The 23,567-nt window shown below is 44.1% G+C and overlaps 1 protein-coding gene across 6 annotated transcripts in view; it reads right to left on the bottom strand.

Annotated features, from left to right (window-relative positions):
- Positions 1–3,827: 3,827 nt before the first annotated feature.
- Positions 3,828–23,567, bottom strand: part of ADAMTS9 (ADAM metallopeptidase with thrombospondin type 1 motif 9) — a 165,605-nt gene continuing 145,865 nt past the window's right edge. For all 6 annotated transcript variants that reach the window (XM_023620115.2, XM_023620118.2, XM_070237265.1 and 3 more), the window contains 5 exons: positions 23,404–23,537; positions 21,577–21,668; positions 16,587–16,691; positions 7,537–7,631; positions 3,828–5,349 (listed from right to left, as the gene is read on the bottom strand). In XM_023620115.2, the coding sequence (XP_023475883.1) occupies positions 7,542–7,631; positions 16,587–16,691; positions 21,577–21,668; positions 23,404–23,537 (421 nt within the window). In that variant the 3' untranslated portion in view covers positions 3,828–5,349; positions 7,537–7,541. The remainder of the gene's footprint in view (positions 5,350–7,536; positions 7,632–16,586; positions 16,692–21,576; positions 21,669–23,403; positions 23,538–23,567) is intronic.

Below are 23,567 nucleotides of genomic sequence, written 5' to 3'. Positions count from 1 at the left end.
CCCAAGAAAGTGACAGGATACAAGCTACCTGGGCAGGTGTACATTTCTACACAAAGTGACATTTCATCAGCTGTCCCATTGTAACTGGATGCCCCTCTTATTAGACTTAGAATATTTTCTCCTTTTGTCCTTGTCCGATATCATTGTGATGAATACTGTAAAACTAGCTGGATCACCTGCTGGAACAGACAAAACATGTGCCTAGAGTTACAGCAAAGATGGTGTAAAGTTTTTGGGGAAAAATTGATATTTTGATTTTTTTTTAAAGTAATCTTCATAGAAAAAAACCTAAATTCCCATCTGGAGTTATTTTTAACCTTGAGGTACATATTCGAGAGAGGAGCATAATCTTTGCAGGGCCTAGGATCTCAAAAGTTCTTAGGCACACCTTGCAAAATCACCTCTAAAATAAGTAGAAAACAGTTACAGGTTTAACAGTGTAATGGCCTAGGCTTGAGACTAGAATGACAGAGCAGGACCTCTCCCACCATCTGTTGGTGACAGGTAGTTTCCCACGCCCATGGTGGTTCATGGCAGGATTTCACGGTGCCCCACAGCTTTGTTCTTGGCTATGGAAATTTATGAAGAAGGGATTTCTGACCACCCTATTGACAACAGCCACAGGCTTACCCCAGGGCAACAGCCACTGCCTGTTTCTCTTCCCTGCTGTATTTCTCACCACTGGACACACTAGGTTTTGCCAGCTATTTATTACTTTTGTGTCACTCAGGAGAGAAAGAAAAATCGACACCTGAAGGTGAAGGGAACAACAGCAGTGTGAAAGCTGTGGGGTAGGTGAGCTCCTGGTGCTCGGGGAATGACATGCCATGCCATGATGGTATAGGGAGAGCCATCATGGAAAACACGGTCAGATTTATTACTGGAAAAGAAGTGCACAGTGGTTTATTTGTGTCTTTGCTTATTTTCTCTCTTGTCTGTCACCACTAAAGTGTAAGCTTTAAAGGGCAGAGATTTTTGTAGGTTTTGTCTACTGCTTGTGGCAGAAGCAGCTAATTTGCCCAGTAGCCATCCTTCCCTTCCATCCTTCTAGTAACGAAGCTCCACCTCCACGCAGCATGAGCTGGGCGCATGGCTGCCAACTAGAGAGCACATTTCCCAGCCTCTCTTGCAGCTACATGAAGCCACACATCTAAGCAACTGCCAATAAGTTGTGAATAAGAGTCATTCTTTAACTTCCACGCCGTGCCTTAAAATGACTGCCTCCTTTCTGCTGGCTAGACGCAGACATGGTGAGGATGAGCCATATAAGGACAAGACCTTCGAGGAGGGCCAAGCCACAAAACAGAAGGAGCCCAAGTCCTCTGAGGACATACAGAACAGAGTCAACCATCAGGCCCGACTGTCTGCTGACCTCTGCATGGCAAAGGAGAGAGAAATAAACGTCCATATTACCTTGGAGCCTCTGTTACAGGCTCTGCTAGGAACTGAATTGTGTCTTCCCAATGTTCATATGTTGAAGCCCTAAACGCATAATGTGAGTGTATTTGGAGACATGGCTTACAAGGGGTAATTGAGGCTAAATGAGGTCATACGGGTGGGGCTGTATCCGATAGGACTGGTGTCCTTTTAAGAAGAGGAAGAGACACCAGAGATCTCTCTCTCTTTCAGTGCTCCCATCAAGGAAAGGCCACGTGAGCACACAGCAAGAAGAGGGCTGTCTACCAACCTGGAAGAGAAGCCTCACCAGAAGCCAACCCTGGCGGCACCTTGATCTTGGACTTCTAGCCTCCAGAACTGGGAGAGAATAAATTCCCATTGCTGAAGCCTCCCACTGAGGTATTTGGTTCCGGCAGCCCTAGTGGCTTCTTAGCCTGTACCCTCACTAATACACTGCCGCACCCCTTGTGTGTAGAACAGTGCCTGTGCAATAAATATTATTTGGATAAATGAATGAATGGAGCACAAAGACAGTATTTCATTTCTACAGTGCTATGAAAATGTAAATGATTAGCAGGCTCTTATAGATTCTCTCTGTCCATTCGTCCATCCAACAGTCATCTTTCTATCATTCTGGTTGTATTTGCAAGCAAAGGAAACCTCATCTTTGAACACTTCCACGGTCCACCTGGATCGGCCTGTTGTCAGTTCCCGTGAATTTTACCACCTATATCACGCCGTAATTTCCTACCATCACAATTGTCACAACTCAAGCCCAAATCCTCCTATCTCTTATTTACTTTATGATAATTGCTTCCAAACCATTTCCTCTCACCTCTATACTCGAACCTGTTGCAGAGATTTCTGGTAGCCTCTCTCAAATCCATTTTACCTTCTTTCCTAGGAACAGATCCCTCATTTCACTCTGCTTGGAAATGTCCTCTGTGAAAGAACCCCATTTCCCTCCTGCTCCTGCAGCCTAGGAGCAGCCATATGACTAAATTCTGGCTGAGGAGATATAAGTGGAATTTGTTGGGTGAGGTTTCTGGAAAACCTCTTTAAGAGAAGGATAGAGAGCTGGGACCAGGCCACTTTTTATCCCTCCCCTCAACTCCTTTTTTCTTGTTGCCTGAAATTTGGGAGTAATTGCTGGAGCTCTTGCAGCCATATTAAAATATGGAGGATTGAGGAGAAAAGGAGAGAGAGAAAGAAACTCCGTCCCTGAAGATTTTGTGGAGCTGCCATACCAGCCCTGGATTGCCCGTCTCCAGGCTTCTTTTCCAGAACAGTGAAATACACTTTTAAACATGTAAGCCAGTGCAGTCACATTTCTGTAGCTGGCAGTTGAACACAATTCCTAACGCACACCATGCCTTCACTGCTGTCAGCTTAAACTTGCTGATGCACATTTTGAGGGTAGCTATTTTACCAACCCTAGAGCAGGGCCTAAAGGGTCTTCAGAAAAGAATTCCATGAAGTAGACGGGAGGACTATTAATAGCTTCGTTTTGCAGATGATGAAACTAAGGCTCAGGATCATAGACGTCAGGGAAAGGACTAGAACTCAGGTCTCACATGATGCTGAGGGCTGACAAGTGTGGGACTGTAGTGTGAGCTGTGGGATTTGGAGATTCTGCACATGCATGCACACACTCACACATTCACAGACACACAATGGGACTCTAGAGTGGAGACCGCTGCTTTTGCCCGTCTCCATACTGTCTACCCTTTTCTGATAACAAAACCTTTCTCTTCTGGGAACTGTCCTTCCAACTGAAGGACAATCACAGGGCTCTAGGTGGGCACGTGACCCCAGCCCTCTCGACAATGTGATGGGTCCAGAAGTGGCCTTGTAACCCAATCAGACAGAGTTCCTTGGGGATTGCCTCTTATTTACGCTATATGAACTGTGGCGTCTTTGCCTCTCGAAGGCTCTGCTTCCTTATCTATAAAATGATGGCATGTCATTTGCCTGCTCCCCTTGGTGGTTGTGAGGATGAGATCAACCAGCAAGTACAGGGCCAGGCATATGTGATGCCACCTTACCATCAGCTGCTTATTAGGCTTCTTTGGAAAGCTCTCATTTCCCTAGACCATCAGTCTACACAGTAGAAACCACTGTTAACCTAAAACTAACAACTAAGCCACAAACCTCACTGAAATCTCCTGTTCTGTTGGCTCACTTGTTCCTCATCAAACAGACAAGAGGTTATGTCTCTGATTTTCAGAAAAAACACTTCAACTGATTTGAGTGATGAAAAGACTGACCTTGGGGACAGTCCCCATCCCTTCTCTGTCTCTAGAATGGCAACTCTGATGGACAGAATTAAGAAAATCTGCATTTCTTCTCAATCTGGCAATCTTAAAGACTAGAGACATTTTCATTGCGACTTGAAACAGGAGTCCAGAAACCACGCAGAACACAAATGCTAGGATGTGGTCACGGTATTTATTCATAGTATATTTTCACAATGTATTAATAATGGAGAATAACACTTATTCATACACTGAGTATAACTTTTCCTGGAGCACTCTGGAGTTTGTTGGGGGCTGGAGACTACTGCCAGGTTTTTCCTAATCTCTTTGGTTTTTGGAAATGGGCAGGGTTTCTCAAACCGAGGGTCTGCCACGGGCCATTGGCGATGACTTCCCTTCAATCAGGTTGGAAGGGCAGAAAGACCATGGCTTCGCTACTTCCATTTTGGAAAGAAGTAACAAAGAGTGGATTAATGGAAGATCGGAAAGACTCAGGCATTCTGTAGTGCACAGTTCATTTCTTCTCACAATCGCCAATTACTGCAGCAGCCATGAACACTGGCAGGGTCTTAGGCTCACGGCCTGGAGAGAAGTCAGTCACAGGCCAATGTTTTCATGCAAAAGTCAATCCCGATGACTGAGAACCTGGTTCTGAACTTCTCCAGATGTGCTGGGGGTGTGAAGGTCACCCCCATTCTGTGCATCCTCTGTCTTGCACCTGGTAAACTTGGACCCCATTTTAGAATATCTTGGCAAAATGCTGAGAGGATCTCACTTTTGCAATGTCATTCTGCAATGAAACTGCTTGGGGGCCCTCCATTTACCCGCAGAGAGACCAAGGCACCATAAAGTGAAGCAAAGTATTAATAACAATAACAACAACAGGAACAAAGTCCAACTCTCTTCCGAAAGTGGCATGTCCAAAAATAAGGGTAAACAGCTGGTCTTACTTTATCCAAGTGATTCTGTCCATTGCAAATTGTCCTTCCGTTCCTCCCTTTTATTAAAAGTGTTTATATTTCTGAGTCTGATGATCACTTAAATACATATGATATTAGCACCAAGGCAGCAATTTTTTTTCCCAGAGATCACATGAAACTGGATAGATGCTTAATGTAATTAATAGCTGGTACAAACTGTGACATCACTAAGTTACTTATTGGCTAATGATACTTTCCTAGGAATGCCAAAAATACCCTTATACGACTCTTGTAGCACCTTGATGGCGGCTAAGTTGTTTTAAAAAACAAATTACAATTTAAAAAAAGTAACAATAAAACATTTACAGAGAGAAAGTAAACAATAGCGTACCGTGATAATGAAGAATCACTTTCGTCATAGTACTACATATAATGTAGAGTACGTAAAATGCAGTGGTCTGACTGCAAGGGACAAAATAATGCAAAAGGCAGTCATAATAGAATCATTTTACGTACAAAAATATTACATCACAATAAATAATTTCAAACATAAATATTAAACTTTACATCATTAGGATATTCCACATATATACACACACACATATACACATATGTATATATGTGTGTGTATATGTATATATATGCATATGTACACACACACACACACACACACAAGCGTACAAGTCTCACACACACACGCACGCACCCAAATTTAAGGTGGAGGTATTGCATTACTACCCTTCATCCATCCCATAATGGCTTCCTCTTCAGAGCACCTGAAAACAAATGGACCAACCAGGAAATGTCAATCTTTGATCTCAAATGCTGTAAGTCAAGAATAGGTAAAACAGACATTTTTCCATATAGAATCTAAAAACAACACATTATTTTTTTTTAGATTTTAAAAGTAATGAATGTTTGCTAAAAGACATATGGAAATTTCAGGGGAGTATAAAGAATAAAATAAAAAACCACTAGCCTGAAACCCCTGACCTGAGATAATACTCTTCAAAAATTCGTATATTTCCTTCTATCTTTTTTCTATAAATACATGCAAAGTTATATATATGTACTCACTCAAATTTTACCACATATAAAATACATACAAAATTTTATTTCACTAGATATAAAATATATAAAACACGTATAAAATGGGGATCTCTAGTGATGCCTGCTGACTTTGCCTGCCACTATCCTATATCCCCCTTTCTGATAACAAACCCCTTACTGTCCTTTGAGAACCCTCTTTCTTCCAAATCAAGCTGTCAATCACCTGATTCTAGGTGGGTACATGATCTGTCTCCTGGACATTATGACCGGTTCAGAAGCAGCTACATGACCCAACCAGAGCCAGAGTTCTTGTGCAGAATGGATGCTAGAGGTGAGCATTTACTAGGGAGCATTTACTTGGGACCATGAACTGGAAGGATGATGTAAGCCTACAGTTTCCAGGGACCATGGTGTGGGGAAGATGATCTGCCTGAGAATGAAGCCAATTAAGAAGCAAGCATTGCTGACTGATGAAGAAACAAAGAGGCCCGATGACTCTTTTTGAGCGTCTGGATCAGCCATGCCTGAAGCTAACACACTGCTTGGATATCTCAGTTATTTAAGACAAGTTTCCTTTTTTTCTGTTGCCTCTTTCAATGAAAATAATCCTAATTTAAGATAATTTTGAATATGGATGTTTAATTAAACATTGAAATATTGATACATAAATGTCAACTAGGTACTCCTGTGTCAGGATCTTGAAGAGCCATATAGGGTAATGTGCTGCTGGAAGCTGGGAGGAAGTGTAGGAGGGTCACAGGAGTTGGCTGAGCTCATCCCTTATAGACGAAGGCACTGGGACAAGAAAGAGTGACCGATTCAGTCCTCTGCCCAGCAGAGAGAGCACTTGGTTAGACCAAGACTGTCAAACTTTGACATGCATGATCCTCCCGTGGATTATTAAAATGCAGACTCTGATTTCATAGGTCTAGGGTGAGGCCTGAGACTCTGCATTGCTAACAAGTTCCCTGGTGATGCTGACCAGGCTGGGCCTTGGAGCACACTGTGAGGCCCAGTGTGTGGAACAGCGCATCGACTGAGAGCCCTGGCTTTGGTGGAGGACATCCCCGGGTTCTGCCAAGGGAATCCACTGTGACCTTAAACAAGCTACTTAATTGCTGTGGGCCTCAGCTTCCAGCTGTAAAATGAGGAAAACAGCCCCACCTCATTGCTATGTTGAAGAGTCAATGAAATAACAATGCCTATAAAGTGTTTAGCATGGTGTCTGACATGTAGTCAAGGCTCAGCGAATGCCATTTATATTATTATTATTATTATTATTATCATCTTGGGCAGTATTTCTCAAAGGTTGATCTGTGAGTCACCTGTATCAGAATTCCCTGTATTAAAAATACAGAGTCCCGGATCCACCAGAGACTCAATGAAGCAGCCCCTTTAGAGATGAAGACCAGTAAGCAGCATTTTTTTTTTTTGAGATTAACCCTGAGCTAACGTCTGCTGCCAATCCTCCTCTTTTTGCTGAGGAAGACTGGCCCTGAGCTAACACCCATGCCCATCTTCCTCTACTTTATATGTAGGACACCTGCCACAGCATGGCTTGCCAAGCGGTGCCATGTCTGCACCTGGGATCCGAACCGGTGAGCCCTGGGCTGCCGAAGCGGAATGTGTGAACTTAACCACTGTGCCACCAGGCCAGCCCCTTTCTAAGTAGCATTTTTAATAAGCCCTGCAGAGGAATCTGAAGCAGGAAGCCCAGGTCCAAGGGTGGAGAACAGATGGCCTCAATCATGAGAGGGCAGATGAGGAGGAGAGGAAAAGGCGGAACAGTAATGAGTCAGCTCAAGATGCTTAACAGTCTCCTATCTGGGGGCAAGTGATCGGCCCATGTTTGCCAATTATTAGGCTACAGAAAGAACGAGAGAGAGAGAGAAAGAAACAAGGGTCCTACTTACCTTAACTATAAAACTCGAACCTCCAGGCCAGTGCCAGAGGACGGAGTACATTTTCCACAGTAACCACCGCACTTCCCTATGACTCGGGTACCATCCTGCAAGGAGAGGCACGATCTTAGACTGTCTGCTCGGCTACTGTTTCCAGGGTTTGCACTGGCTTTTTGGGAAATCATTCTTGCACACACAGCAGGCAGGCCTTCTGAACAGAAGCAGAGCCCAACATCATCACGTAAAGCAAGGGTTGACAAACTATGGCCTGTGGGTCTAATCCAGCCTGCCACTGTTTTCATATGGCCCACAAGTCAAGAATAGAGTTTACATTTTCAAATGGTTGAGAAGAAGCAAACCAAGAATATTTCTAGACACACACATGAAAATTATATGAAATTCAAATTTCAGCATCCATCAATAAAGTTTCATTGGAACACAGCCATGCTCATTTACCTAATGTCTATGACGGCTTTCACACTACAATATCAGGGTTGAGTAGTAGTTGTGACAGTGCTCACTGCTTCATGCTGCTCCTCAACACACTACCGATGATGGGGACACAGTTTTAACTTGACAGTGTTTTGAGTACCATACATACTACTCTATCACAACATTTTGTTTTATTTACTTATTTTATTACCAGTGTATATCATCATGTCAAAACAAGAAGAGAAGAGAAAAGAGGACTTAGAATGTTGCACTCTGTAGGCACAGAGGTGTGTGGACTATTCTGTCACCAAATTTAGATAGCAAAGCATTGCATTTATCCTGCAATGACGCTACAGCTGTGCTGAAAGAATCCAATATACACCCACTTTACCAAACTCAGCATTCATCACAATATTCCCAACTCCCAGCAAAGCAATGATCAGAAATTTAAAAAATTTGAAACAGAATATCTCACCATACCATGATTTCTTCACAAAAATAAAAAATGAGTAAGGTAGTTTCCAAGTGGCTCATTGTTAGCCAAGCAAGGAAAACAGTTTACCATGGTGAGTTAGTGAAATATTATTTCATTCTAACAGCTGGAGAAATGTGTCCAGAGAAGAGAAACTTGTTTAATACTATTATCCTTTTGGCAAGAGCAGTTGTTCGACAAGTTAATGACATTGAGGGTGACATCAAAAATCAATTTAAAAACAAGGTAAATAATTCTGAGTGGTTTTCTTGGGCTCTTGATGAGGTGACAGATATTACTGATTCTGTCCAGTTGTTTATTTGAGGAGACAATGCCAACTGTGAAGTAACTGAGAAGTTAGCCTTCATGAACAGGCTGTGTGGACCAACCACAGGCGAGAATGTTGCAAAGAGGTTGAGAAAAGGTTAGTGCACAACAAATGACATGGAATCTGCTAAGACATGTCGATAACTGATGGTGGTAAACAATGTATGTGGGGCAGAAAAAGCCTTAGTTGGACAAGTTTACAAAGCTTATGAAAATGTAAGATGTGTAAGGCGTATGATTACGCGCTGTATTATTCATCAGTAAGTACTCTGTGGAAAATACTCAAATCTATCAGCTGTTACAGAACCAGCAGTGTCGATGATGAATTTCTTTTGTTACCGTGAACTTAACCATCATCTATTTTGTAAATGTTTTGTCAGAACCAGAAGCTGAATACCCTGACTTATCCTCCCATACAGCAGTTTGATGGCTCAGCAGTAATAAAGTTTCACTGTGAATTTTGAGCACAGAGCACAGATTAAAATTTTTCTGAACAAGACGGGCTGCTGTCAATCACAGTGACGGAACGCTCAGTGGCGCTGGACATTAGCTTTTGCTACAGACTTGATAATGCTTCTTGATGAATCGAATCTAACATTACAAGACAAAACTGCACTTACAGGCAAGACTTGTGCCGTAGCAAAGTCATTTCAATAACAATGAACATTGTTTGAGTCATAAGTACTGTTAAACCACTTTACATACTTCTCATTCTGTCAAAAATTAAAACAAGCAGCTACGTCTCCATTCCACATTAATTTATAGTAGATATAGTTTCCAAGCTTGAACTACAGTTCCAGCAGCCTTTTTTGGACTGTACTGTAAATGCAAAGGAAATTTTCATATTTCAGAAGCCATTTAATGAGGCAACTGAGGAGCTTCCAGTTCACCTCCAATTGCAAGTGATTAATCTACAATGGAATGACATGCTAAAAGGCAAATATCAAGAGAAAAACTTAACAGAATTTTATCGACGCGTGCCAAGGCATGAATATGAAAATTATATGGTTGTGGACAATATTAGCGTTTGGCAATACCTATCTGTGTAAAAAGACATGTATAAAGACGAAATACAGAAACTCTCATTTCAGATCAGCATTAACAGGTAAACATTTATAATCAGTTTCGATAATAGAGAATATTAGTTAAGCAAAATGTTATTCTCCACCAATATTCCATTCTTCTCATTGGTAGATTTGTATTACTAAAAAGTATACTCAATTATCATTATCATATTTTGAATTTAACCAAGGATAATTTTGTGCAAATTTGTTTTCTCTCTTGTCATATAAGTACATCTATAAGATCACTGACGGTTGTCTTTTGGCTGTCAAAGTCTAAAATATTTATTATCTGGTCCTTTACAGAAAAAGTGTGCTTACCCCTGTTCTAAAGCCTTGTGCGGTCTGTCCTTGCCTCCTCTCCAGACTCATCTTGCACCATCCTTTCCCTCTGTCCCCATCCCTCTGCATTTCTTCGGGTCGTTCTTCTGACATGCCCCTTATGACACAGGGCCCTTGCACATGCCATCCCTTCTAACTGCAACTCTCTTTCCTCTCCCTCTCCTTCTCTGTGTGTACTAGACCTCCCCAACTTTTGACTGGTAAATTCTGCAGAACCCAGCCCAGAGGACACTTCCTCTGAGAAACCTTCCTGACTCAGTTACCTGCTGCCTAGCACCCTGTAACATTGGGTAATTCTTTCCTTAACGTCTGTCTTCCTGCTAGAATGTAAGCCCTACGATGGTAAGATCAATGTCTTGTTAAAATCCAAGGGTATCCAGAACCCAGCACAGGGGTATGGCTCATCGTGATACTGAATACACACTTGTTAAATGAACAAATGAACAAATGAATGAGGCTGAAGCTGAAGTACACTTCTTTGTAAACTGCACTTCAGATGGCCCTGCTAATTAGTTCCCCTAATGCTTTACCATGGCTATGAAAAACTCCTTGTCTAATTGTGGCATCATTTCCCATTGTGTAAATTTACCACGTCCTACCAGCTACCCCCACCCTCCACTCCTGCATAACGTTTGGCATCTTAGATGTTTCACATTTCCCACTATTGGGACTAACACTGTGATGAACCACATTTGTGCCTGCATTTCAGGATATCTTTGGGCTACATTCCAAGAACTGGGTCAAAGGGCTTGAAGATTTGGTTCACATAGCTAAAACATGAAAGTCTCTTGCAAATAATGAATAATCTTGTTAACAAAAAGAAAAAGAAAAACGTTGCCAATGTAACAAATAAAGACAAAGAGAACAAGATAGTTTCTCTCTTTGTTTTCTTCTTAAATCTGCATGCCTTTGATTATGAGTGAGCTTGAGTTGAGAGAGTGATCCCTATCACCTTACTTGGGCGGCATGTCACCTCTGGAGCTAGTCTGACTCCACCAAGTGGATTCGAGGCCAGGCCAACCTTCTAGCCGGGAACATTCTCCCTGGGCTGAAGCATTGGTCTGGCAGCCTTAAGGATGCCGACATGTCTTCTGTGTCATCAAAGCTTATGCTTTACCCCAAACTCTCTCCTGACCCAGCAGGGGAGATAACCTGAGTCACACTGCCCCGGGCTTGTACTGCATCTTTAAGTAAACTCTTTAAGCCTCAGTTTCCTGGTGCATCTGTAAAATGGGGATAATATTAGTCTCCCCTCCTAGGTTTGTTGTAATTGAAAGAATGCATGTAAAGTGCTTAGCACTAATGCACTGATCGGCCTAATGTATGCGCTCAGTAAATATTAGTTATCATTATCATAAAGGTATTTTTTATGTGTGGATCTCCATTATAGCCTGTTCTCACGGAGATGAGGAAAAGTCTGGGTAATTATAAAACTGCTGATCCTGGCTTTGCAATGTTCACGTTATTTCATTAACTGGGACTCTGCTAATTTGATTTAGATAAAGGCTGAGCTAAAACTTATTTTTACTACAGAATAAAAAAAATACTTAGAAAATGAATAGCATAAACCTTATTGTCATGGAAGTCATGCCTCTTTCAGAGAAAAAGGTATGTTTTCCAGCATCCACGAAGCACTCACTCACATATAATGAAACACTAATTATAAATCATTTTTATTTCTTCATTAAAGCAGGTCCTCTAAAAATCTCTTTTCAATGAATATTTTGTTAGCCCAGTTTGAGCTGTTACATATAATTACAATGAATGACTCTGTTCCATTAAGAATAGTTTATAGGTCATACTTTTCACCAATTTCTCTGTTGTTCTCAGTCAGTATGGCCAGGGAGGTTGGTTCACGTGATTTAGGAAACCAAACACATCTTTGATTGAAATGTGTTTATTCACATTTCTTTGGAGCATGCTGGTGGTGAAATTGCCCATAAAACACAGTATTTATGGTTTTTTTTTCAAATATAGCCCAAGACAGTTACAAATATATGATATGTATAAATGCTAATTTCTATGGAAATATACAGAATAAAACATACACATATAAAATGCAGTTTCACTCTACTTGTCAGTAGTATGATTTTTATACTCGGTGGATATTTGGATTTTCATAAGTGAACTGTGGGTTAGGAGACAGCCCACCGTAGATAAACACACACACACGTATGTATTTATCTCATGTGACCTTCACTCTGCTGGTTGTAAGTGAACTGAAAGATAAGAACTGAGTCCAGCTCCTCTCTGGTAACACAGCTCTCATTAATTTTTAATTTCAAAGCAATTCTTTGATTTACAGCTCTTCCTTCAGTACAAGGAATGTCTGTTAGGCCCTCGGGCCAGGCAGCCAAGCCTTAGAAACGTAGATCCCTACCTTCCCACTGACCCTGCAAATTCCCTGGGCACAGAAGAAGCAAAAAGACCTGTGAGCACTTCTCCCATCGGGCCTGAAGTGGACCTCCCTTCACTCTGCCCAGCTACGAAGGCTGTTCCAGAACCTCCTCCTGGATGAAGGGTGAGATAGCAGCTCTGAGAATGGGGTGTGGGGCTGCGGGGGACTTCCAGATTGGGCTGAGGGTCCTTTCATACCCTGAGCACGTTCCTGAGTTGAGGGTGCACAGAATGTCCCTGGCAGAGGAGCTCGCAACTTTGGCATTTTCTCTCCAATGTCACATCTGAGCCATGCTTCCCCGTCTGTGTGTCTGCCCACATCTGAGGCGTGCTTCCCTCTCTGCCCACATCTGGGCCATGCTCCCTTGTCTGTCTGCCCCTCACACACAAGTAGAGTAGAAACTCGTTTGTCCCTCAGCCAAGCCTGAACAGCCAAAGCATTTCCCTGGCAATCCACTGCTTGGCCAAGGAGATGTCCCACACGCCTCACTTCCGGGTGGGGTGTGGGCCCCCATGGACGTAATCCATATGGTGCTATGCATGCCAGCCAGGTCCAGGCTCAGCCTGTGCTCAGGCTACGGTCCCCTGTCCTTCCTTTAGGTGCTATCCTAACCACCTCAAGTGAGCCTGCTTCCTCCATTGTCTTGGCCAACTTCTGAAACCTTATGGCAAGCCTCAGGGCTATGAAAATGGTATAACTTTAACAGCTAACACTGTCTTGCCCAGCGGACGGCACACAGCTTTACATGCCCATCTCATTTACATTCCACAAGAACCCAAAGGGATGAGGGCTACTGCCATCCCCATTATGGATGAAGAAACCAATGCCCCTCGAGAAGTTCAATAACTCGCCCAAGATGGTAGAGCTAGTAAGTGCAGATTCAGGCAATCCGACTTAAGAGGCCGTGTGCCTATCCTCTATCCTCTGCAGCCTCTGTGGGCTTTGTCTTCAGCACCAGGGGCTGGGCCTGCTGTGGCTGGAAAGACCGATTCCACCAAACAATGTCACACACTTACCCTCTATCCTTACCTTCTCAACTTACCCTCCAAGAATTTGATGAGAAAGCTAGAGGAATGGGACTTAATCCATGCACACTGCCCAATAAACAGCAGCTATTTCAATTATAAAGTAATTATTTTTATTAGTTAAAAATAGGAGAAGAACTCTTTCCACGACACAAAAGGGAGCCAACAGTGAACCTGACATTGAGTCTTATTTTTACCAGTTTTACTCCTGGTGGTGAGACAGCGCCCCTGCCTTCCAAGTGGTACTGGCCATTCAATTTTACCCTCAATGACTAGAATTTTCCTTTAGTTTCGCTTGGGGGAAAACATTTTATTGCCAACCAGGTTTGGAAAATTGAGGTTTTCATGGCTTTTCCCTCTGTAGCTCCCAGCAGAAAAGTGAAAGAAAGTGAGGACTGAATCCAAGCAGGGCTCTTTGGAGAGGAGAGAATTAGGACTGGCCAGGATCTGAGAGCCACAGAGGAGACTGGATCTCACGTCTTCAAAGGCAAGATGATGGTGGTCAGTACTGGTGGGAGTGGGACACTGCACAAATTTTCCAAAGTTTGTCCCATGGAACACTGGTTATTTGGGAAAATTAAAAGGTGAAACTTTGAAAAGAAGTTTCTGTGGTTGGTTTAACTTAAGTCAGTGTTGCTCAAAAAGTGGTCCAGGCCAGGGGCATCAGCATCTCCTGGGAAACTGTTGGAAATCTACATTACGGCCCGCCACCCTCCTCCCACCCCCAGGCTGGGTGGCTGAGCAAGTCCTGGAGGTGGTGCCGATGCTCGCTCAAGTTTGAAAAGCACTGATTGAAGGGAATGCTGGCTTAAGTAAAGTCACACAGGTGTTCTTCCTGTGTTCTTCATTCCAACCTCTAATACACTAATACCTACAGTCTCTCTTCAAGAAGGAAATACACAATTTTTTCCAAATGCTTTTGGCCGCAGATGCCTATTTTCATGTAGCATCTATAGGGGATGCTGCTCCGTGGACCGCACAGCAGGTCAGGCACACAGAGCAGCATTTCTCAGGGCTGCCAGGAGCCCAAGATTGCTTAGTCCTGGCTCCCAGGGATTCATAAGGAAGTCTCGACAGACCCTTGAGATTAATTTTGAGCTCAGGCTCTCTGAGCTGTCTTGGAACACTAAGGTTAAAAAAAAAATTGCCGACAGGCAATTGTGGAACCAACTTCCTCCAGCACAGGCTCGGGGAACTGCCAGCTCGCTCATCTTGGCAGGGCAGTGATCATTGTCTCCATAAGGTGGCGCTCCCGGCTGTAATTATTTTTAGTTTCTGGATGAAACCTCACTATTGACACTAGCTAACATAGAATTGAAACTTACGTTACACAATTTACAGAGATGGTTTCCTACATAATCATACTTCATGTCCAACCACGATGTAGGCAGTTAATTTTTTTTTTGTTCCTGAGTCATTGAAACAAAATATATAGCCCCTGGTGCGTAGGTGTGGGGAGGAACATGATAATTTCAGGACACATTCTGAAACACACATTCTAAAGCAATTGTGCTCTCTCTCAGCTATCTTTATTCCTTTCAGTGCAAGGAAAAATATTTAATGATTAATTTACGAGCAATCAATAAGGCCATTTCGTTTATCAGATTTGAGGTAGCTGATTGGCTTAGAGAAAGAGGGAATGAGCGAGTTTTATTCACAGATGCAAATTTAACTGTGGCAGCTACAAAAAGGGACCAGGAAACTGAGATTTCCTAGGAAGGCACAATTGGATGTTTATTCCTTTCCCAGGGGGAAGCAGGTTGAATTTCTTCTTTATAGTCTGATTTTGATAGGGCTGCTAGATTTAGCAAATAAAAATATAGAATCCCAACTCCTACGTGAATTTCATGTAAACAACAAATATGTTTTTAGAACAAGTATGTCCCATGCAATGTTGAAGACGTGCTTATAGTAAAAAAAAAAAAGGCCCTTGTTTATTTGAAATTCAAATTCAACTGGGCATCCTGTACAATGTTGCTTGGCAACCCTCCTTTGGAATAATATCACGCTTTCCATTTCTCTTCTTCTTCTTCTCCTACTCACATTTCTGAGGGGACCCTGAGGCAGAAGGCACGATGGAAAGGGCCTGGGGCCACAGGCCACACTCCAAGTCTCCCATTTGCCATGGGTCAGCTTCCTGCCTCACATTCTCAGAACTTCGGAGGGCAGGCTGTGAAGGGCTGCCGCTTCTGCCCTGGCTATACATGAGCATCACCTGGGGAATCTCAAATACTACCCTTGCTCCAGAGATTCCCAGGCAGGGAAGCTGGGTGGGCCTGGGCACATGCATTTTAAACTTTCCCAGGTGATTCTAATTACACCCAGGCTGAGAAACAGTCCACAGACCTGCTTCCCAAGGTGTACTGTGCTTAGGAGCCACCTGGGGACCTTGTTGAGCTGCAGATCCTGACTCAGAACCTCTGGGGCCGCAGAAACTGCATTTTCAACAAGCTCCCACGTGGATTCTGATGCTCCACGTAAGCCACACCTTGAGTAGCAAGAATTTAGAGCACGAAAAACTGATGATTGTAGAACCCGTGTTTCTTTACCTCTCCACAAACTCTCCTGATAAGTTATTCCTTTCTTTCAGCCCTGTCTGTATTTCAATTTTCCTTAAATAAACAAACATCATTGTTCCTAGGTTCACCAAAGTGAATTGAATGTTGGCTAATTGCAAGGAATCAGAGCTACACACTCGCTCAGAGGCTCCTTAACTGCTTCTAGCTTCCTGGTCAGGCATCCTTCTAATTACTTGGATGGTTCACAGGTTCACATCTCTGGGAAGAATTCACCAGAAGGGAAGCAAGGCTCTCTCTGCTCCACTCACCTACACATGCTTCACCTTAGATTTATTTTCTAAATTTTCTTCCTGACACCTTACAAAATGGTTCGAGGAAGTGGGAAAGCACATTCGTTCCTTCAGCAGCACCACCACGACGGAGGGAGGGAAGAAAGGAGGGAGGGAGAGAGAACAAAACCCATCCCCCAACAATCGGTAACCTTACCAGCGACTTCTTGATGTCAGAGACGGCGTAATTCCCTTGAGAGATCCATCTGGCAGAATCAGTTAAAGATAGGCCGGTTCCGTAAAGGTTAATGCTAAAACGACCCTGGAATAAATGCCCAACGAAAAAGACTTTTAGTTCACGTGACGTCCCAAGCAAAGGTCACACAATAAAAGGTAACTTGGAAAAGAGAAACATATTAATTATGATAGCTACTAATTATTGAGGGTTTTTTGGAGGGGGGATTGTTCCGGACCAGGCACTTTAGGTGCATCATCTCATCCATCCTCGCAAGAGCTCTATGAAGGGGGTTTTCTTTACAGATGGGGAAACTGAGGCCCAGCGGAGGTGATTAACTTCTCCAGGATATAGTTAAGGTCCAACTCACTTTTTCCTGACTTCAAAGTCCTCGCTCTCCACCACCGCCATTCTGCCTCCCTAAAACAGCAATCCTGGTGTTGCTCACAATTATCAGATTCCTTCAGGAACAAAATGCCACAGTGTAATTTTTCTAACAAGATCTCGCTGCCAAAGCTTCCTGGGCTTCAGCTCCCCGCGGTGCTGAGCACTCCGCGTCCTGAGCACAGCGGGGCGGGAACTTCAAAGGGGAGGCGCGTTCTCCGCCTCGGCCAGCAGAGGGCGCGCGCAGCCCGTTCCAGACCGCCTGGGGACCGCGGCCGCCTCTTCCCGGCCGAGGGGACCCGAATCTCCCAACTCGCTTCAGGATTCTTCTCAAAACGTGGCCTCGGCTGTTTCCATATTTATTTCTAAGAAGCTGCTGCAGCGGAGCTCCCCTCTTGCTTTCCCCATCTGTCTCTGTTTCTGTCCTTCAAAAGGGACTCCGCAAAGGCCTCTGAAATAGTTTCTTGAGGTTTCCTCCTCCACAAGGAGCAGTTTCGGAATTAAGCCTGTTCTGCACGAACACGCTTGCGGTGAACGCTTCCCCTCTGAACCCTACAATCCAGTACTTTGTCAAAACAGTCTTTAACAAAGCAAGTGGAGAGCGGTGAGGTGGAGCCTCACAGCCAGTCAGATCTAAGTGTAAAATTAGCTCCTTCACTCACGGTTAGATCCTGGACAGATTTTTTTAACCTCTCAGAACCTCAGTTTCTCCATCTGTAAAATGGGAGGTAATAACAGTACCTCCCTCAGAGTAGCATAGAGACGACAATGAAATTAGCCATGTAGTATATGGCTGGCACCTAGTAAATACTCAAAAATATTGATAGCAGTCCTACATTTTCTAATTGTTTTGTAAGTGTTCCTTTTACCTCTCCAATGTAACAGTAAGCTAATCTCCGGGAGAGACTTAGCATTGCTTTGTTTGTTTATATCAATCTCGGTTTGTCATGTATGACTAGGCACTTGATACATTCTCAATAAATATCACATCCTAGCTCTTCTATTAAGACATCCGGGACTAGGTCTAAATTGCAGCGCCATGTCAGTTCCATAAATATTTGCTAATAAGAGTTTATAAACCCTTTGGAGGCTTAGATTCCACATCTTTAAAATGGGGACAAATAGGATTCCTATTTATAGAGGTGACAGGAGGATTTAGTCTGGCCTAAGTCAGTGCCTCTTAACAGAGGATGATTTTGCCCCAAGGAGGGGAAATTTGGCAATATCTGGAGATATTCTTGCTTGTCACAACTGGCAGGTGTGTGTGTGCTATTAGCATCTGGTGGGTAGAGACCAGAGATACTGCTAAATATCCTAAAATGCACAGCACAGTCCCCTACAACATAGAATCATTCAGCCCAAAACATCAACAGTGCTGAGGTTGAGACACCCTCGTGTGGACGATGGATTTAACCTAGAATCCCAACTCCTCTACTTTAGTGTGACCTCAGGCAAGTGGCTTAACCTTCCTGAGCCCATCTGTAAAATGGGTTAGTAAGACCTAACCTGTGAATAGGAGGGGATTAGAGAGAAGGTATAATGCACCTGATTCATGAACTGTAAGAGAGTAGCTGATAGTTTAAAAATATTTTCAGAAATTATTTTATGACAGTACTATACAGATGTGAGTGGCTGTTATGTTGAGTGGCCTGGATACCCAGGTGTCTGTCGGTGTGGCTGCCCTGGCGGCTGGAAGCCCTCCGTGCGCAGCCTCCGCCAAGACTGGCTTCTGTGTGCTGCATTACCCCACCTGACCATGTTCTCATCTGACTGTCACTCCTGCCCTGAGGAGGGCATGCACACCGTTCATAGCGCCCAGACCACACTGCTGCCAAGGACCGGTCTCTTTCCTCTCTCCCCGTCCTGCTTCCCACGCAGACTGCCTGTCCCACCTGCACTGCAGGGAAAGGCAGACTTGATCTGCTTCCCATCAAAGTTCTTAGAAGGTCCAGGCTGCTGACCTGGCTTCTAGCCCGAGAAGGCCCCCAGCGCATCTGGGTGTCTAGCGTCTGAGCACGCTCAACACCTACGTCTGGCTAGATCTGCCCTCTCAGAGCGGGTGATAAACCTGAATGGAACCGGAAGTCTTCTTCCTGATTTTCTTTTCATCTTCTCCAGTTCACAGATTTGCATTTTCACCTGGCTGACAGTTAGCACTCCAGAAGCTGAGTGCCGCCAGAGGAGTGAAGACCTACTGTCCTTCCCAGCTCCAGTCGGGGGCATCTCTGTCCTCACAGGCATTATCTTCAGGCTCTAAAGGGCATGCGCATTTTAGCTACCACCTCCTGTTGCTGACTTAAAAGTAATTACGAGTCATGCATACACTAGATGATCCATGAAGGCTGGTGAAAGATGTGCCTGAGACAGAGAGGTTTGTTTTCTGTCTGGACAAGAGTGAACACTGCAGAAATCCTGCCTGGAAACAGGATCAGCCAGACACGCCTGCCCATCATGGATTCAGACTCAGACACAACAGGGGATCAATTCCGGCCTCTACTGAGAACCAGCCGTGTGGGTTTGGGCACATTCCCCAACCTCTCCACACCCCAGTCTCCTCATCTGTAGAAAGGGAGCATTCTCAGAGAAGGCTGCGGGGACTACATGCTACACTGACTTAGAGAAGCTGAGCACGGTGCCTAAAGCATAGTAAACACTCAGGAAACGCTACTCCTCCCAGAGTCAATAACAACATTGCCACATCCACTGCCATCAGAATACAAAAATACCTTCTGGCTACATCTTGAGTTGAGGGCTCTTGGGGAACCCACCCTTATTGATAAATAAATCCCCAAAGTAACAGCAACGGATGAGGAGGAAGCGGATTCTCGAACAGCCTCCCTCTGCTTTGATTTCTGCGCAATCGTAGGTCAGAGGTGAGCCATCCGCTCCAGAGTCGCTTGCACAGCCGTGTCTCTACAGACCTTTCCCTGGAAAACTGATCTGAAAAACTCATGTCTCTCATCAATACCATTGGTGCTCAATAACCATCTAAGAAACTGAATTCTAAAAGTATCCACTATGGTTTGAAGAATGGACTGGGAAAAAAATACAAATTAGCCTCCTATTGGCATTAGGTTTTCTCATTTAGCAATTGCTTCAGTGGCAGGATTTAGCAAATCAATCAGTTCATTTGTCTCTGAATTACTAAAATAAATGAATGAAAATTACTTTCCATTTACTTAAGCATCCCCCAAAGATACACATATATAAACAAGCAAATCATGAGACATTTGATAAAGGCAGAACGGGGCCAATCCACTTGCTGTAAAAATGCAACCCATGCCAATGGGGCATTTGAAGGCCATCAATTGCTGTAAAGAAACTGCATTTCAAAAGTTTTCAATTCCTGGGGAATGGAGGAAAGGCCCCTGTTACCCTTATGGTCCTTTGTTTATTTTCTTTCTCCCCTGAGAGCTTCCTTTTCACTTCTCTGCAACGTTTAGCGATGCTTCTAAAGCTTGGAGCTGAGAAAACACTTTGTTAAAAGAAAATTCAGATGTGTTTGTCTTCGGAGGGTCTCTGTGGTTGGGCATAAATCCATCCTGGGGAGACAGTGCCTGGGATTCTGAAGGCATCACCCAGTGCCCATCCCTAGACTTTTTAAGGCTCCCAGGCCAAGTGGGAAATTCCTGACATGGCTTTTAACAACAGCTTTGTGAGGACCTCATGCGAACCAGGAACCAGCGAAAACACTGGTGCCGAATTCTCCTGTCCAGAATCACCTACTTCACTATGTTTGTCTTGCCTGCTCATTGCAGACGCTTCTTGCAAAGACTGATGCCTGCTTTGCAAAAACTGCCCAGGCTGAATATTACAGCATGTTTCAAAAGGCAAGTTAAAACTTGACACATCTCTAAAGAGGCAAGAAAGTGTGGAACTGTAGAATGGGCAGTAAGATTGCCACTCAGCTGCTCTGCTGAAGAGCAAATCCAGTAGTAGATGATAAGTTTGCACTTCTTGGCCTGAACATGGCACGTTTTATACACCTGAAGTAGGGGTGACAGTTTTTCTATATCATGCAATATCCGGAATTTTTAACGGCTGATAGTGGTGTGCTGGAGCCCGCTTGGACTGGCTTTTGAGAGTCAACTCTGCATCTCTCCCCATCTTTCCATTTAGCGACATGATATGGATAGCTTGAAATCAGTCACGGGGAGAATATTTACACCACAGAAACTGGCAAAGGCTACAAAGCATTGCTTTCTTTTTCCCATAGGGGAGCCAGTCATTAAACATTTCCCAGCACTCCACAGACTGTATAACATTCATTTTATTAACCACCATGATTTGTTTAACCAAGCCCTTGCCATCTGATATCTAGTTTGTTTCTAAATATTTTCCATTACAATAGATGCATTTTGGGGAATGCAGAAGTTTGGCATGTAGCTATGATCACTTCCTTAGGACACACTCTCTGGAGTGAAATTACTAGATTAGAAGCTGTGAGCATTTGTGAGGTTCTTGATGCAGGTGGCAAGTTGCCTTCCAGAGCAGCTGTTTTTATAGTCCTATGAACAGATGCGCAAGGGTCCCCAGGGGGCAGGGTGGGACGGGGACCCTTGGTAAGGGGGAGGCTCCATGCACCTACCTGTGGGCACTTGGCGGCACTGTAGCAGTCCCCAGCTGTGGCGAAAGGGACAGGATGCCCTTCACTTGTCCTTGCAAACTGTAAGTCAGTGGCTGTAGGGTTTGGGAGAAAGGGTTAAAAGGAGAGAGAAGGTGGGAGTGGGAGAAAAAGGCAAGGAAGGGACAGGATATTAACAAGGAGACAGGAGTAAGAGAAATAAGAAGAGGAGACAGGAGAAAAAAACCAACGCGAAGTACGATTAGTGAGCAAATGGATCCAGATGTGCACTCGCTTTTTCCCCTTTCTATTTGTGGTTCTGAGAGCCCCGTTCCCTGGTTTTATCAGCATTGCCTGTCTCCTCTCAGTACAGAAGCAAAAAAGGGCTTGGGAATCCATTCCCATAGAAGTAAATATGTGAATCTCCTCGCTTAAACGGAGAGTGATTGGATGATGGTGAGTCTCTGTAACCGCCCCCCAGGCTTCAGGATGGGGAAATAAGCCAGAAAGGCATTTCCAGCTACTTAGGAGCTATTCCCCGAGGCTTCCTCTGTCCTCCCGTGGCCTGGGCACAACTCCTGCCAAAATGTGCAGCCGTCACAACCCACATCTTGAAAGTATTAATGGCAGTTTCTCAAGTTTGGGGCTAACTTGCAGTTAAAGAAAAAAAAAAAAGCCAATAAAATGATGCTCGTGTTTTTAACCCTCTTGTAGCTCCTGAGACCAGATTTGCACATGGGGACGGTGGATCAGGAGGCATCAAATGAGGAACCCCACAGAAGTGTCTCGGAGGCTGGAGGCAGCTCTCTGCCTTTCCGCCTGGTCTTTAGGGAACAGCAGAAGCGGGCTCAATCCTTCCGCAGTTAACACACTTCGGTGGGAGGGAACTCTGAGTCCCCTATCCTGCGTGAAAAGGCGCCCTTCCCTGCTTAAACATACAGAAAAGCCCTAAGTCTTAGCTGGGGTTTTTTCTAAGCAGAGAAACTGCAGACCCTCTGCCTTTCGACCTAATCAGTCTAGCCAACGGCAATTAAAAATATCTTGGTATCAGTCAAGTTTAACCTACGATACAATAAAGCGATACAATATTACGGGAATAATGTTAATGAAGAAAAATTAATTATTCACTATTTCTGTTTTCCTCTATTCAAGGGAACGTGTTTGGATATTTGAGCTGTCTTTAACCACTCCCATGATTAATGTCCCTAACAAAAATGCAATGTTGGCCAGACTATGAAATCAGCCCACGCGCAGGCTGGGTTAGGAAAGGTAATTCTGTGCTCCATTTTTCTTCTGTAAATTGACAATCAGATAAAATAGTTTTATGCCCATGTCTATGTGTACACTGTGTGGGTGGGAGCCGGGTGGGGGCAAATGCTGCCATATGAATCTCTTAGCTTTGGGGTTTGTGTCTGCTCGCTCTTCTCCCTTAAAAACTTCTGTGACCACCCCTGCTCCCCCAACACTGGTAGCCTGTGCCTGACTAACTCCTATTCAACCCTTAAGGTCTCAGTTTCAATGTCCTATTTTGGGGGATGCTGCCCTGACTCCCCACACTGCAATGGTGCCCACTGATGGCCTCCATCTACTCCATTCATTCATTTATCACAAATCTGAGGGATCCCAGCCCTGTGCTAGGTATGTTCCAGGCACTGAGGGTACAGCAGTGAACAAAAAGGAGCAAACCCCGCCCTCAGGCAGCACAGACCAGGACTGTCATCACTGGACGTAAGCTATTTTGTTCCTCTTCACAGCCTCAGCACTTCGCCCTGGCCAGTGTGTGGGATGCCTCTGCTGACCGAATGGAGAGAATAATGCACACGTTCCCATATGACCTCCCACTGAACTTACTTATGATCTGCATGCTGGTCAGGTCTATTCGGATCTTCTGGAAGCTGGAAAACCCAGCTGCCGTGTAGTCCTTCCGACACTGGCAATCATCGCGTCGGCTCCCATTGTAGGGACATTCGGTTGGGTTGTGAAGCCTGCGTTACAGAGAGAATGTTCTGGTAAGG

Source organism: Equus caballus, chromosome 16, assembly GCF_041296265.1.
Source record: "Equus caballus isolate H_3958 breed thoroughbred chromosome 16, TB-T2T, whole genome shotgun sequence".
Taxonomy (NCBI): Eukaryota; Metazoa; Chordata; class Mammalia; order Perissodactyla; family Equidae; genus Equus; species Equus caballus.
This window is presented reverse-complemented; position numbering and strand designations above follow the sequence as displayed.